A 12,307-nucleotide genomic window follows, 5' to 3' on the forward strand; every position below is an offset into this window, starting at 1 on the left:
AAAACCGGCGGCGGGATCGAGGTAAACCTCGGGTGGCGGGACGGCGGCGGCGGCTCCGGCGAGGCGGCGGCGTCGGCGGCGGCGGGGTCCGGCGGGCGGCGTCGGGCGCGGCGGCGGGGTCCGGCGGGGCGGCGGCGGGCGCGGGGTTCGAGGCGGGGTGGCTAGGGTTTCGGCCCGGGATGGGCCGGCGGCTTATAAAGGCTGGGTCCGGGGGAGTCCGGGCCTAGCATGGCCCGTAGGTCGGTTCGGACGTTTTTTTAAAAAAACTTACGCTCGGGAAAAAAACAAAAGGACTACTAAACGGACTTCAAAAATTCCGAAATAAATTTTCCCCGGCTTCTAAAATCAAGCCGCACAGGATGAACATTTATTTGGGGCCTAAATGCAATTTTGAAAAACGCGCATTTTTCCTAAAATTCAAATAAAATAGCAAATAAAACCAAATAAAATCTTATTTGATTTTTTTATTAAATCCTCAATATTTCTTTATTTTGGAAAAGTCATTTTATTCCCTCTCTCATATTTTTGTAATAGAAATAATTGAAGATAAAATAAATAAAATCAAATGATCCTATTTTCGAAATTTGAGACAACTCAAATACGAAAATAATGAAATCCCCAACTCTCTCCGAGGGTCCTTGAGTTGCGAAAAATTTCTAGGATCAACCAAAATGCAATAAATATGATATGCAATGATGATCTAGTGTATAACATTCCAAATTAAAAATTTGGGATGTTACAGGTTCGGAGCCCGTGGCCGGAGAAGGATCCGGCAGTTTGACAACACGGCTCTCGTGCAGGGTAAGGTCAATGTCTGGCTCGATCGCCGATGAGGATAAGGCTTCCGTGGCGGGGTCCATCTACCCGTCCGTGGAAGGCGCAACTGGCTCCAAATTGAGGGTCGGAGCGGCTGCCGGTGCGATCTCCTGAATACCGTCTGATGGTAGAGTTAAATCGTACTCATCGTGACCGCGTGACGCACAAGGCAGAGACTCGAATCCGTCGAAGATCAAGTCTCCGCGGATATCGGCCGTGTAGTTTAAGCTTCCAAGCCTGACCTGGTGGCGAGGGGCATAACTTTCGATCTGCTCCAGATGGCCAAGCGAGTTGGCCCGCAGTGCGAAGCCGCCGAATACAAAAATCTGTCCGGGGAGAAAAGTCTCACCCTGGACTGCATCGCTATCGATGATCGTAGGAGCCATCGAGCCTAACGGCGACGACACAGAGAAACTCTCAACGAAAGCACCAATGTCGGTGTCAAAACCGACGGATCTCGGGTAGGGGGTCCCGAACTGTGCGTCTAAGGCGGATGGTAACAGGAGGCAGGGAACACGATGTTTTAACCAGGTTCGGGCCCTCTTGATGGAGGTAAAACCCTACGTCATGCTTGATTAATATTGATGATATGGGTAGTACAAGAGTAGATCTACCACGAGATCAGAGAGGCTAAACCCTAGAAGCTAACCTATGGTATGATTGTATGTTATTGTTGTGTCCTACGGACTAGAACCCTCCGGTTTATATAGACACCGGAGAGGGTTAGGGTTACACAATGTTGGTTACAAAGGAGGAGATATCCATATCCGTATTACTTAGCTTGCCTTCCACGCCAAGTAGAGTCCCATCCGGATACAAGACGAAGTCTTCAATCTTGTATCTTCATAGTCCAACAGTCCAGCCAAAAGATATAGTCCGGCTGTCCGAAGACCCCTAATTCAGGACTCCCTCGGATACCATGGTTGTGAGGAGGATTAGATAGCCAAATATGATGTTCAGGATCTAAGCTAATCGCCATACGTGGAGTCTATGAGCCTCATCATTGCAAGTGTGTTGCTCATGGTAAAATTCACATGCCTAAAAAACGTAGCGAGAGTAAGGATCTTCTTTAGAATCATGCAATTGTCTCCTAGCTGCTCCGTGGCGCGAATATCTTGAATCACTCCCGGATAGTCAAAAAGTAATAATTCTCACCTTGCTCAACAAAAATTCTTGTGGAACCATGAGTAATGATTTGGGTTTGTGACCCCTTCATACACAACTGCTGATGCACCAATGTAGCAACCCTACGCATCACGACATACCACCCTATAGCTCGCTTGTCTATGGACTTTGGCAGCAATGCCATCGATATTCATCTTGGCCACTCTAGCCTCGGGTAGGACGGGCCCCACCATAAGATTTTATGCTAGATCATATACCATGTGAAGAAGGGAAAAAAGCCCAGCCCAACTCCCAACTCCCATCTGCCTAACCTATCAAATTGGGCTAGATCCAGGGACCTCCTCTTTGATGCCCGTTGTGTAAAATAGGTTGGCGATCCTTGCATCAAATAGGAGGATGGTTGGGCATCCTGGTGGGTCATCCCATTGCATACAGAGTGGGAGAGTGTGTGCACAGTTTGGTGAACAGTACTGGCTAGCCACTGGAGTTGTTTTGCCTTGCTGTCTATTAGGCAGCGCGGTGATATAAGAACTATTAGCAGCGACAAAGCTATTTTTTTTTAAAATTCAATCTTTTTTAAAAAGTGAAATATGGTTTTGAAACTTGATCGTTTCCAAAAATGTGAAGTTTTTTCAAAAACTCGGTCATTTTTGGAAATCTAAAACATTTTTTCATCTGTGAATAATTTTGAAAAAAGGATTTTTTTAAATTTATGAACAGAATTTGAAAACACAACCTGTTTTTTGGATCTGTTAATAATTTTCGAAAATGGGAACATTTTTTGGAACTCCAAACAATATTTGACAACGTGAAAATTTATTTTCAATTTTTTAAACACGTTTTCTCAAATTGTAATCAATTTTAAAAAAAACAGGACCAAATTTTGAAAGTTTGAAACATTTTCTGTAACATTTTTGAACATTTTGAATTTACCAAAATTAAAAAGGAGAAAAAAATCAATTTTGGAAAAAAGGAATGGAAAACCATTGAAGAAAAAAACCCTGAAAGACCGTTGAAAGAAAAACAGACCCTAGCTACTTGGGCCGCCCGTCTCCGCTTTGCTCGCTGCTCCCCTGTACGAAGCAGGGCCAACGTGCCGCATTTAGCCGCATATAGGAGCTCTCTCTCTCTAAAAAAAAACAGCGCCATATAGGGTTTTCCCTTGATCCGCACGTCCATGCTTATGGCTCTCCTTATCTCCATTGAAAGGAACGCACGCCAGCGATCCAGAATTTTGGCTTCTATTCGGCCGATCCCTCTGCTCCCATATCAATCCGTACGTTCCTTTCAGATCTGTTGATATATGTTGACACCGCACTACTGTCCATTCTTAACTTCATCGGCTATCGGGCGACTTGTGCCATGTTGAACTCTACACCCGTGGTTGCACAGTTTGCAGTCTTTGTTGAACTGTTGAATTGTTGATCATTACAGTTGAGAGAAGGTGCTTCAAGCACGCAACGGAATTAACTGCGGAAGTCGACGTCGGCTGCATGAGAAATGGGGACCGACGCCTGCAAATTTATTTTGAAAAAGTCGATTTTTTCATGCCATTTGATTAAGATCCAACAGTTTGGACAGTTCTTCTTCTTTCTTCTTCCTTTAGCTCCTTCCTTCTTCAACCGTTTCTCCTCCCATAAAATCAACTTACCCAAATACAAATTAAGTCAACTCACACATAGCTATCGTTCCACTATTGAGGAGCATAGAAATTCTCAAATAGCTAGCAAAAGAAGCAAAGGTAGAATTCATTTGGTGTCATTGAGTACAAATTGACATACACACATTTTTCTTGGGGAAAAGTCGGTTAAGACCCCCAGCCTCTGCACCAATAGATACATACGGCCATCTTTATTTATTATTCAACATAGGTCTAACAAGAACACAACTGTAATAGGGATAGTTGTTTGAACCCTGCTCATGTTCGCATCTGTGACAGCTACTCTTTGGCTATTGCCGAGCACTGCTTAACAGTCTGTGTGTGTTGGTTTGCCTTGGCTTTCAATAAAAAAGTTGGGGCGGGGGGAAACCCCTCTCATTTAAAAAAAAAGGTCTAACAAGAACATACATCAAGTCACCTGAAGCCATCACTCACACCTACAAAACTCGATGATGTGCAGTGCTCTCACTCCCATATCTAAAACTGGTGTCGTCGCCGATCCATCCACATAACATATTGGAACCCACAACCGGTGCAATAGACCTAAAGCGTACACCATATGTTCACGTTTTAGACACCGCCATCATCATCGAACCGCTGACCCATCTTTAGGAGAGAGATCTACATCATCTTTGCCAGTACGTCCATCCGTCGACGTCACCACGGCGCCCAACAGCGCCACCGCCACGCGCTCATCCGTCCAGGCACGAAGATTCTGAAAGATCTGTCGTGCGTAGCACCCGCCGACCAGGCATGACACAGCGTAGCACCTGTCGGCCAGGCATGACTTGACATCTCCATCGAAAGCTCCATGCAAGACGAAACCGCTCCACCTCCTGCCTCTGTCTTCCAGCTCTGCTCCACAAACGATGCTCGCAAGAGAGAAAACGACACCGCAATACCGTCATCGTCTGATCTGGAAGACCAGATCCTAGGGTTTCCCCCGGAGCAGCACGAGTGAGTCGATAGTAGTTACACGATGATGCCTTCATCAAGGTAACGACGCAGAACATCACCATCGCCTGCCATCGGTTCGGTTTTCACCGCCAACTATGTCTTCCCGACTCGCAGCCGGAAGTAGATGGCGGATCTCGAGATCTGATCATCCAGCCTCGTGTCGACCACCTCCGACGAAGGAGATAGCCACCACCGCAAGCGGCACCGGCCAGATCAGATCTGACCGGAGGCGCCGCCGACCAGTCAACCATGGCCACATCCCCTCCCGACCCGCCCTCCCGACCCGCCCTCCCGACCAAGCTGCCAGAGTAGCGCCGAACCGCCGGGAAAGACAAAGACCGAAGGGCGATCTCGCGTCGCCGGGCCCTCCATACCGCGGGGCTGCAACCTAGATTCCCGTCATCCCCATCACCGGTGGCGCCCGGGATTAGTCGGAGCACGTCTCTAGGGACGACGAGGTGGAGGAGAGGAGGCGGCAGCCGGGGCGCTGGGGTTGGCCCCTTGATCGCCCTAGAGAGAGCGATTGAGGGAGCCCTGGAGCGATGGTCGGCATTGACAGACACACATGGACATACTATATTAAAAGAATGAAAAACATGAACATAGGGGCACACACATATAATATACTCCCTCTGTATCAAAATGTAAGACCAATTTTGACACTATTAGAAAGTAGTTAGAATGCTTCTTTCCTTGCTCGGACATGTTTAACCCGTTGAACTCATCAGTCATCACCAACAAGTGCTATCTAGACTAGACTAACCCATTACTAATCTCCCTATACACGGAGGTTCTGCGGATCGACTTCACCCCCTCCCAGGGCTCCTAGGCGGCTCATGGCGGCCGTTGGCGCTGGATCCAGGGTAGTCGTTGATCTCGATGTCCATCCGCGCCACCACTTCGCCGACGACGCTTTGCTCCTCGGCGGCCGTCGTCACGACGCCCTGTATGAACAACACAAACCACGTTAGTGGTGTCACACACCTCAAGCTGAATATACATATTCTAGATGCATGCACTCAGTTTGCAACTTGCAGGCAAACACCACACCGCGCACTGGGAATGTTCTTGTTTGCACGAGCGAGGTGGACCTTTCGATCGTGTGGATGGGTGCAATGCAACTACACAAGTATATAGTACAGCAAATGGCTTATGGGGAGTGGCCACGCATGTGGGCTGCACTGTGGCCGGCAGGCCGCGCTTATCTAGCCGTGCATGCATGTGACTGGACATGGGATCACTGCACTAGCTAGCCACCGGCCGACGCAGCTTCGGGTATGCTCTTCCGAGCGTCCAAAGGTCACATGCGATTTTGTGATTTTGTCAAACTGTGGGTGCCGCGTCAGTGAGTGGCTGACTGATGAGTGCTCTATCGTGGACACCAGCTACAGAAAGCACTTGACTTAAACCCTCAGCGTGAGTGCGCTTAGCTCCCTAGTCAAATGGTTAATATGCACTCCTGTCAAAAAATGTCTTAATCCTACATTATAGGACGGAGGGAGTAGAAAGAACTATCAATTATTATGTTTCCTGCTTAGCTAGTGACGTCACGGCACAATGTTATGCGCTAGCTTCGAGCCTCTGAACGACTGAACGGACAAGGGAACATGCAAGCCATCTATGGTGGCGGCTCCGGCCACTGGGAAGCAGGAAGCAGCCAGAGCCAGGTACGTATGACTGTGTACAAGTAACATTCGGCATCTATCATCAAGCCACAACTAGTTTAATCCGCTTAAGGAACAGAAATATACATATAGAAGAACGGCAAAGGCATCAGGTAGAGGGAGAGAGATTGACCTGAACAGGCAACGCCTCCGGAGTCAGACTAGAAGCTGAGGCTTGATGATTTGCCAAGGACACGCTTCCTACATCCAAGAACAAGGATGCATAAATACAGGCACGAAACTGACATGCATGCACAGACACATCACACATGCCAAGAAAGAAGATGAACTGATATTAAGGTCCATGCATACGTGAATGCATGGGGATGGGGTCAATCACTTACTCGACACGGGCACAGAGGAGACCAGCGGAAGAAGAAGATGGCACGACAGCAGCAGCACGAGAGCAAGGACGGGCTTCATCTTCCTGCACTCCATCGCCCTCTACCACACAAGGCCACAACGAAAACGATGAGGAGGAGAGGGGAGCACCGTGCGCGCTATCAGCCTATGATCCACCTCCAAGCTCCGCCTCTCTTCTGTCGCTCGCCGCCTGCCACACAAGTATACACTGCACTTGTCTACGATCGAGCTGCTGCGCGCGACAATGGTGACTTGGGTGGTGGGTGTGAGGGGTATTTTATACCACGGGGAGGGCCTCTCCTGAGTCCTTTGTCTCTCCCTCTCGCTCAAAAGTCAACTTCACGCGCCATGTCGACCTCTTGGCTCTGCGTGCGCACTACAGTGCCTGTGCTGCGCTGGGGCCTTTTCGCTTCTCTGGATTTTTCCGGCTGGATCCGTCCGTCCGTCCGCGTTCATGCGTCTGAGCTGGGTGACACTGACCTGCGGCCAAGGGCGAGGTGTCGCGTGCGCAGGCCCGGCGCGTCGACGAGTGCGCATCGCAATGTGCCCGGCACAGTGGGGGCGATGCGCGTGCGGAGGCTGAACATCACGCGTGCTCCCGTATGATTGGGCCGTGGTGGTCAACGACGCCGCAGAGTGCGTCGGAGTCGGAGAGCTCGGATGCAGTGGATGCTCGGTAGATCGGGCGTCGGCACCGCACATGCGTCGATCCAGGCGAAATATCATCAGTAGCTAGTAGAGGAAATATCAATATCCACGGGAAATATCGTCGTGCATTTCTATCTGCGTTCCATGCGTCCGTTTCTGTAGAGTAGTCCGGCATTCCTAGATTTATTTGTGAGGGTACGGCAAGGGCGCGCCTATACCTCGCTCGACGCGAGTTCGATCGTAGCCTCGCCTGAAGCGAGCGCCATACTGGGCCGGCCCAGGCATGCAGGAATCCACTGAATCGTTTTTTTCTGGGGTTTCCCGTATTGATTTCTTTCCTTTTTACTTTTCTTTATACTTTAGAATATTCTAAACATACATATTTACAAAAATAAACTTTACTTGTATTTTTAAAAAATGTTAGTCATGCACTTAAAAATGTTAAATGTGTATAGAAAAAATGTTTCTGGTGTATACAAAAAAGTCCTATGAGTATGGGAAAAAGTAGACATAAAAAAGTTTTTTAAAATTGTTAATCATTTATTTAGAAAATGTTAAACATATGTACAAAAAATGTTCCTGGTGTATACGAAAAATGTATAATGACTATGGAAAAGAGTAGACATACAAAAATATATGGTGTAAAAAAATGCTAATCACCTATTTAGAAAAACTTAAACATGTACAATTTTTTTTCTGATGTACACAAAAAATGTACAATGTGTATTAAAATAATTAAACATAAAATTATAAATTTTGAAAATTTTGATAGTGTATAAAAGTGTTAATCATGAAACATGTAGAAAAATGTTCTTGATGTATACGAAAAACAATTAGAGTGCGTTTTAAACAATTTAAACATATTTTTTAATAGTTTTTGATCGTGCATAATTTTTTTCAATCATATATTTTATAAATGTTAAACATGTATTACAAAATGTTCCTGGTATATACTGAAAATATAAAATGTGTATGAAAAAAGTAGTCACCAAACATAAATTTTTGAAAAATGTTGATTCCATATTGAAAAATGTTAAACATGTGCAAAAAAATGTTCTAGTGTATACATAAAATGTATAAATGCACATGACAAATGTACACATGTGCTAAAGAAAAAACAAAGAAAACTGTGAAAACAAAAGAAACCGAATAAGGAAACAAAAGAAACACCTCATAAATGAAGAAAAGCAGAAAACCCAAAGAAAACCGTGAAACCCATGAGAAAACAAAGAAAAACAAAACAAAACCAAAGATAAACGATGAAAACTAATGAAACTAAGAAATAGATACAAAAATGGAAGAAAAATAAAAAATAAAAAAGGAAACAAAAGGAAATCGAAGAGAAAAAGGAAACAAGACAACCAGAGAAAACAGTGCAAAAAAAGACAAACGGAGGAAAAACATAAAAAACCCAAAAAGGAAAGAAAAAGAAAACAAGAAAACCTGATGAAAATAAAAGAAATAAAGAAAATACAAAACATAATAAAAAACCAAGCCAAAACTCGAGAAAAGTCCACTGAGAAGAAAGAAAGAAAACCACGAACTAAACTCAGCGAACCCGAGCAAAACACAATGAAAAAACCTAGACGAAAGGGGCTGGCCCAGTAGCAAGCTACAATGTGAAGACGAAGCTTCAGGCGAGACGAAGGAGCACTCACACTAAGAGAGATATAGCTCCCGCATTCGTAGAGGAGGTATCACCGAAGCTGGCCATATAGGTCGTCTCTTGCGAGCTAGCCCACATGCAAGGACTTTCGGCCGTCCTGAGCCTAGCAAGGGACATGAATAAATGGGAACAAGGCTGATCCCCAAAGTCGGGCCTTAAGAACCGACACGACACGTCCTTTTTAACCGAGGGGCCTTTTAGGCCTCTTTGTTTTGCTCTTCTCACGGTCGTGCTGTTTTGGCCTTTTTAGGTTTGTTTTGGCTTTTTAATGCAAGCCAGCCACAACCATGATGTGTCGTGCCGGTCATTTTTACTTGTGTGCCAGGCTATTGTTTTAAACCCAGATTTTTGGGTTGGCACAACACAACCCTTTTTTAAAAGGCTGATACGGGCCGGGTCGTGCTAGCTAGTCCATGTCGAATCTGCCAATACTCAAGATTTAGGTTTGGAGCCCACACTCAACAATTATTACGGATTATTTTTAGATAACATACAAGATTGGAGGAACTTCCTTGCAACATTGCAATAGGGAGGCTAATTATGTGGCGCACAAGGGATAAAATCTTCATTATTTCCACATGTATCTTCCAGATGATGATAATGTATTATGGGCCATGATGATCTAGTGAGGGATCACTGCGTCAAATGCATTATATCCTTCTTCCTATTTTACGCGCAAATTCTAGATGCATCGAGATCTTTTCAACACCATTGCAAAAGCTGTGGAGAACCATAATCCTTTGTTTCAACTGAGAATAAATGCAACGGGAGCAGCAAGTACAAGTCCATTATTGAAGATTACCCAGCCATGCGAGTCCTTGCTTATGGATGCCCCGCAGATGCCATTGATGACTATGTTCACATTGGGGAAGATCTCGTCCTCGAGTGTCTGAGATGATTCTGTGATGCTAAGATCGTAATCTATGGACCGTAGTACTTGATGGCTCCCAATGATGAAGATACCGACAAGCTCATGGTAGAAAAAAAGAGATGGGTTGCGCGGGATGCTTGACTCAATTGACTGTATGCGTTGGACATGGAATATTTGCCGTGTGGCATCGCAAGGTTCGTACAAAGTGCACTTTTTATGATCCAACTAGTATTCTTAAGGCATTTGCATCACATGATCTCGGGATTTAGTACACATAATTTGGATGCCTGGCTCTCACAATAATCGCAATGTCCTCTCGTGATTTCCTCTTTTTGCAGGGCTTGTAGCGGTGACAATCCACCTTGCAACTATGTTGTCAATGATAATGAGTACAACAAGGATACTACCTAGTCGATGGCATCTATCCTCCATGGGCCATATTTTTGAAGACAATCTACCTTCCTGAAGGCAACAAGAAATCTTAGTTTGCAACTATGCAAGAATTTGATACAGAGCTTTTGGTGTGTTTGGATGACGCTTTGTGATTTTCTGTGGGTCTGTTGAGTATTGGAAGTGTAAAACCTCATGGAAGATCATGGAAATATGTGTTATCTTGCACAATAAGATCATTGACGATAAGATATAGGACCCTCTGGACTTTTAGTATATTTTCAATGGAAACTCATGGAGCCGGAACATAACCCAAACAGGATTTAAGCCTTCCTCCAATCACACCAACCAATCGAGAATAGTCAAGCTCACAGCCGACTTCAAGAAAATCTTATTGAGCACCATTGGCACCTTCATAACACTTGATTCTTGTGATGAATCTTTTGGATTCTTATTAGTTCATTTGGACCATATGTTGTGTTTGTATTTGCATGATTATGTTTGAGAACATAAACTTTGTTATGTATTTGAATTGTGTGTACTTGAATTCTTAAGTATTGAACTAATATGCCGTGATAATTTTTAAAATAGCTGGATAAATTAGCAAAATAATATTTTAAGGGATTAAGTAGTGGATCTACTAGTTGAGCAAAATTTAACCGCCTTTTTAAAATCTTTTTTGGATAGAAGAGGATGAATTTTGGACTCTTATGACACGGGATCTGTGAGAGATGCTCCAAATGACCTGAAAGTTGTCACTAGGGCAGCTCCAATAACACCCTTATGGTTGAGTGCAGTCATAGCAGTATCGAGGCCTTTGTTTCAACAAGCAAAATAGAGCTATAGATTTAAGATATCAATAGGGAGCTCACATTTGCTCCAGGGGTGTTCCCGGCATTCGTACGTGCTAGAAGGACAACTGGCAAATGAAATTGTTCGCTCTAGGACGCCCTTTTGCATGACGAGTTTGCCAGCCCTCCAAGTCACAAACACCCCACTCCTGACCTTCTTCATCGGCAAGAAGGTCCTGATAGCGGGAAAACGAGATCCTTACTCTATGCATCACCACCTCCATGAATCGAATTGCAAAACAGTGGTAAAAAAACTTCACTAATCCACCTATATGAATTTCACCCCCTTTCCATTCTAGCCGCTACAAAAATATTTGTAGGTTACCTACGATCTGGATTGATTTCTCCAAGGAAAATCAAAAAACAGTTTCGGGGGGGGGGGAGGGATTGTCGTGTGGAAGCCACTTGATATTCACACAAAAAATCAGGGTGATTTGCATGGGCAAGAACATCCGATTTGCATCTATGAGGACAGTAAAAAAAGAATCCAATGATGGAATATCTCCTAAACAAAGATCAATTTCCATGGGATATAAAGGGGATTTGCCTAGGGATGTTACTAGTGGTAGACATAATGAAATTTCATATCAATGAACTAGTTGTCTTGCTGAGAAGTTGCCATGACACTATGTGGCAAACAAACTCTAATAGTTGACATGCACTTGCTCAGAGATTCAATTGTTATGCTACCAATGAACTCCTCCTATAAAGGGTGAAATTGCGAAAGGCAAACCATGTGCATTTTTCCACAAGGAAGGGGGTGGAAGTTGCCATGCTCTAGTCAATGAGACTGCCACAAGATTTGAAATTAATGTGTATAGATGTGTGCTACTTAAGTTTGCCATAGAAAAAAAACATCTTAAGTTTGCCCTGGCATGTATATAGATGTAGTACAACTTAAGTTGCCATGGTAAAAACATCTTAAGTTTTTCCATGAAAAAAGAAAAACTTTGTCATGGCATGTATATAGATGCAGTGTGAAAAATAAATTGCCATGGCATGTTTGAAGCTCTAAAAACAAAAAAATAAATATAGACAATAATATTTGGCATGCTATACGAAATGCAATGGTGTGTATTGTGTATTAAAATACAAAATAATTGCTATGGTGTAGATTTTTTTCCATGGTCCAGTGTGTTCCAAAAAAGAACATGCAAAGTAAAATTTGCCATACAAAGTAAAATAATATATGTAAGCATGATTTTAATAGTTGACATCATTCTGTGGTCAGAACACCTCCTTCAACAAAGGTTAGCAGTATCAAAAAATAAGTGATATCCTTTTTATGATAAATTT

The 12,307-nt window shown here is 44.2% G+C and overlaps 1 protein-coding gene across 1 annotated transcript; it reads right to left on the reverse strand.

The window, feature by feature from the left end:
- Positions 1-5,161: 5,161 nt before the first annotated feature.
- Positions 5,162-6,846, reverse strand: LOC125548741 (uncharacterized). The gene is made up of 3 exons (XM_048712290.2): positions 6,567-6,846; positions 6,356-6,423; positions 5,162-5,502 (listed from the first exon to the last, which is right to left on the reverse strand). Exons 1-3 carry the CDS (start codon positions 6,658-6,660, stop codon positions 5,365-5,367), a joined length of 300 nt encoding a protein of 99 aa, XP_048568247.1. The 5' UTR covers positions 6,661-6,846; the 3' UTR covers positions 5,162-5,364.
- Between the last annotated feature and the right edge of the window lie 5,461 nt (positions 6,847-12,307).

The sequence above is a fragment of the Triticum urartu genome, chromosome 3A (genome assembly GCF_056163025.1).
Source record: "Triticum urartu cultivar PI428250 chromosome 3A, HENAU_Tu73, whole genome shotgun sequence".
In the NCBI taxonomy this organism is placed as follows: Eukaryota; Viridiplantae; Streptophyta; class Magnoliopsida; order Poales; family Poaceae; genus Triticum; species Triticum urartu.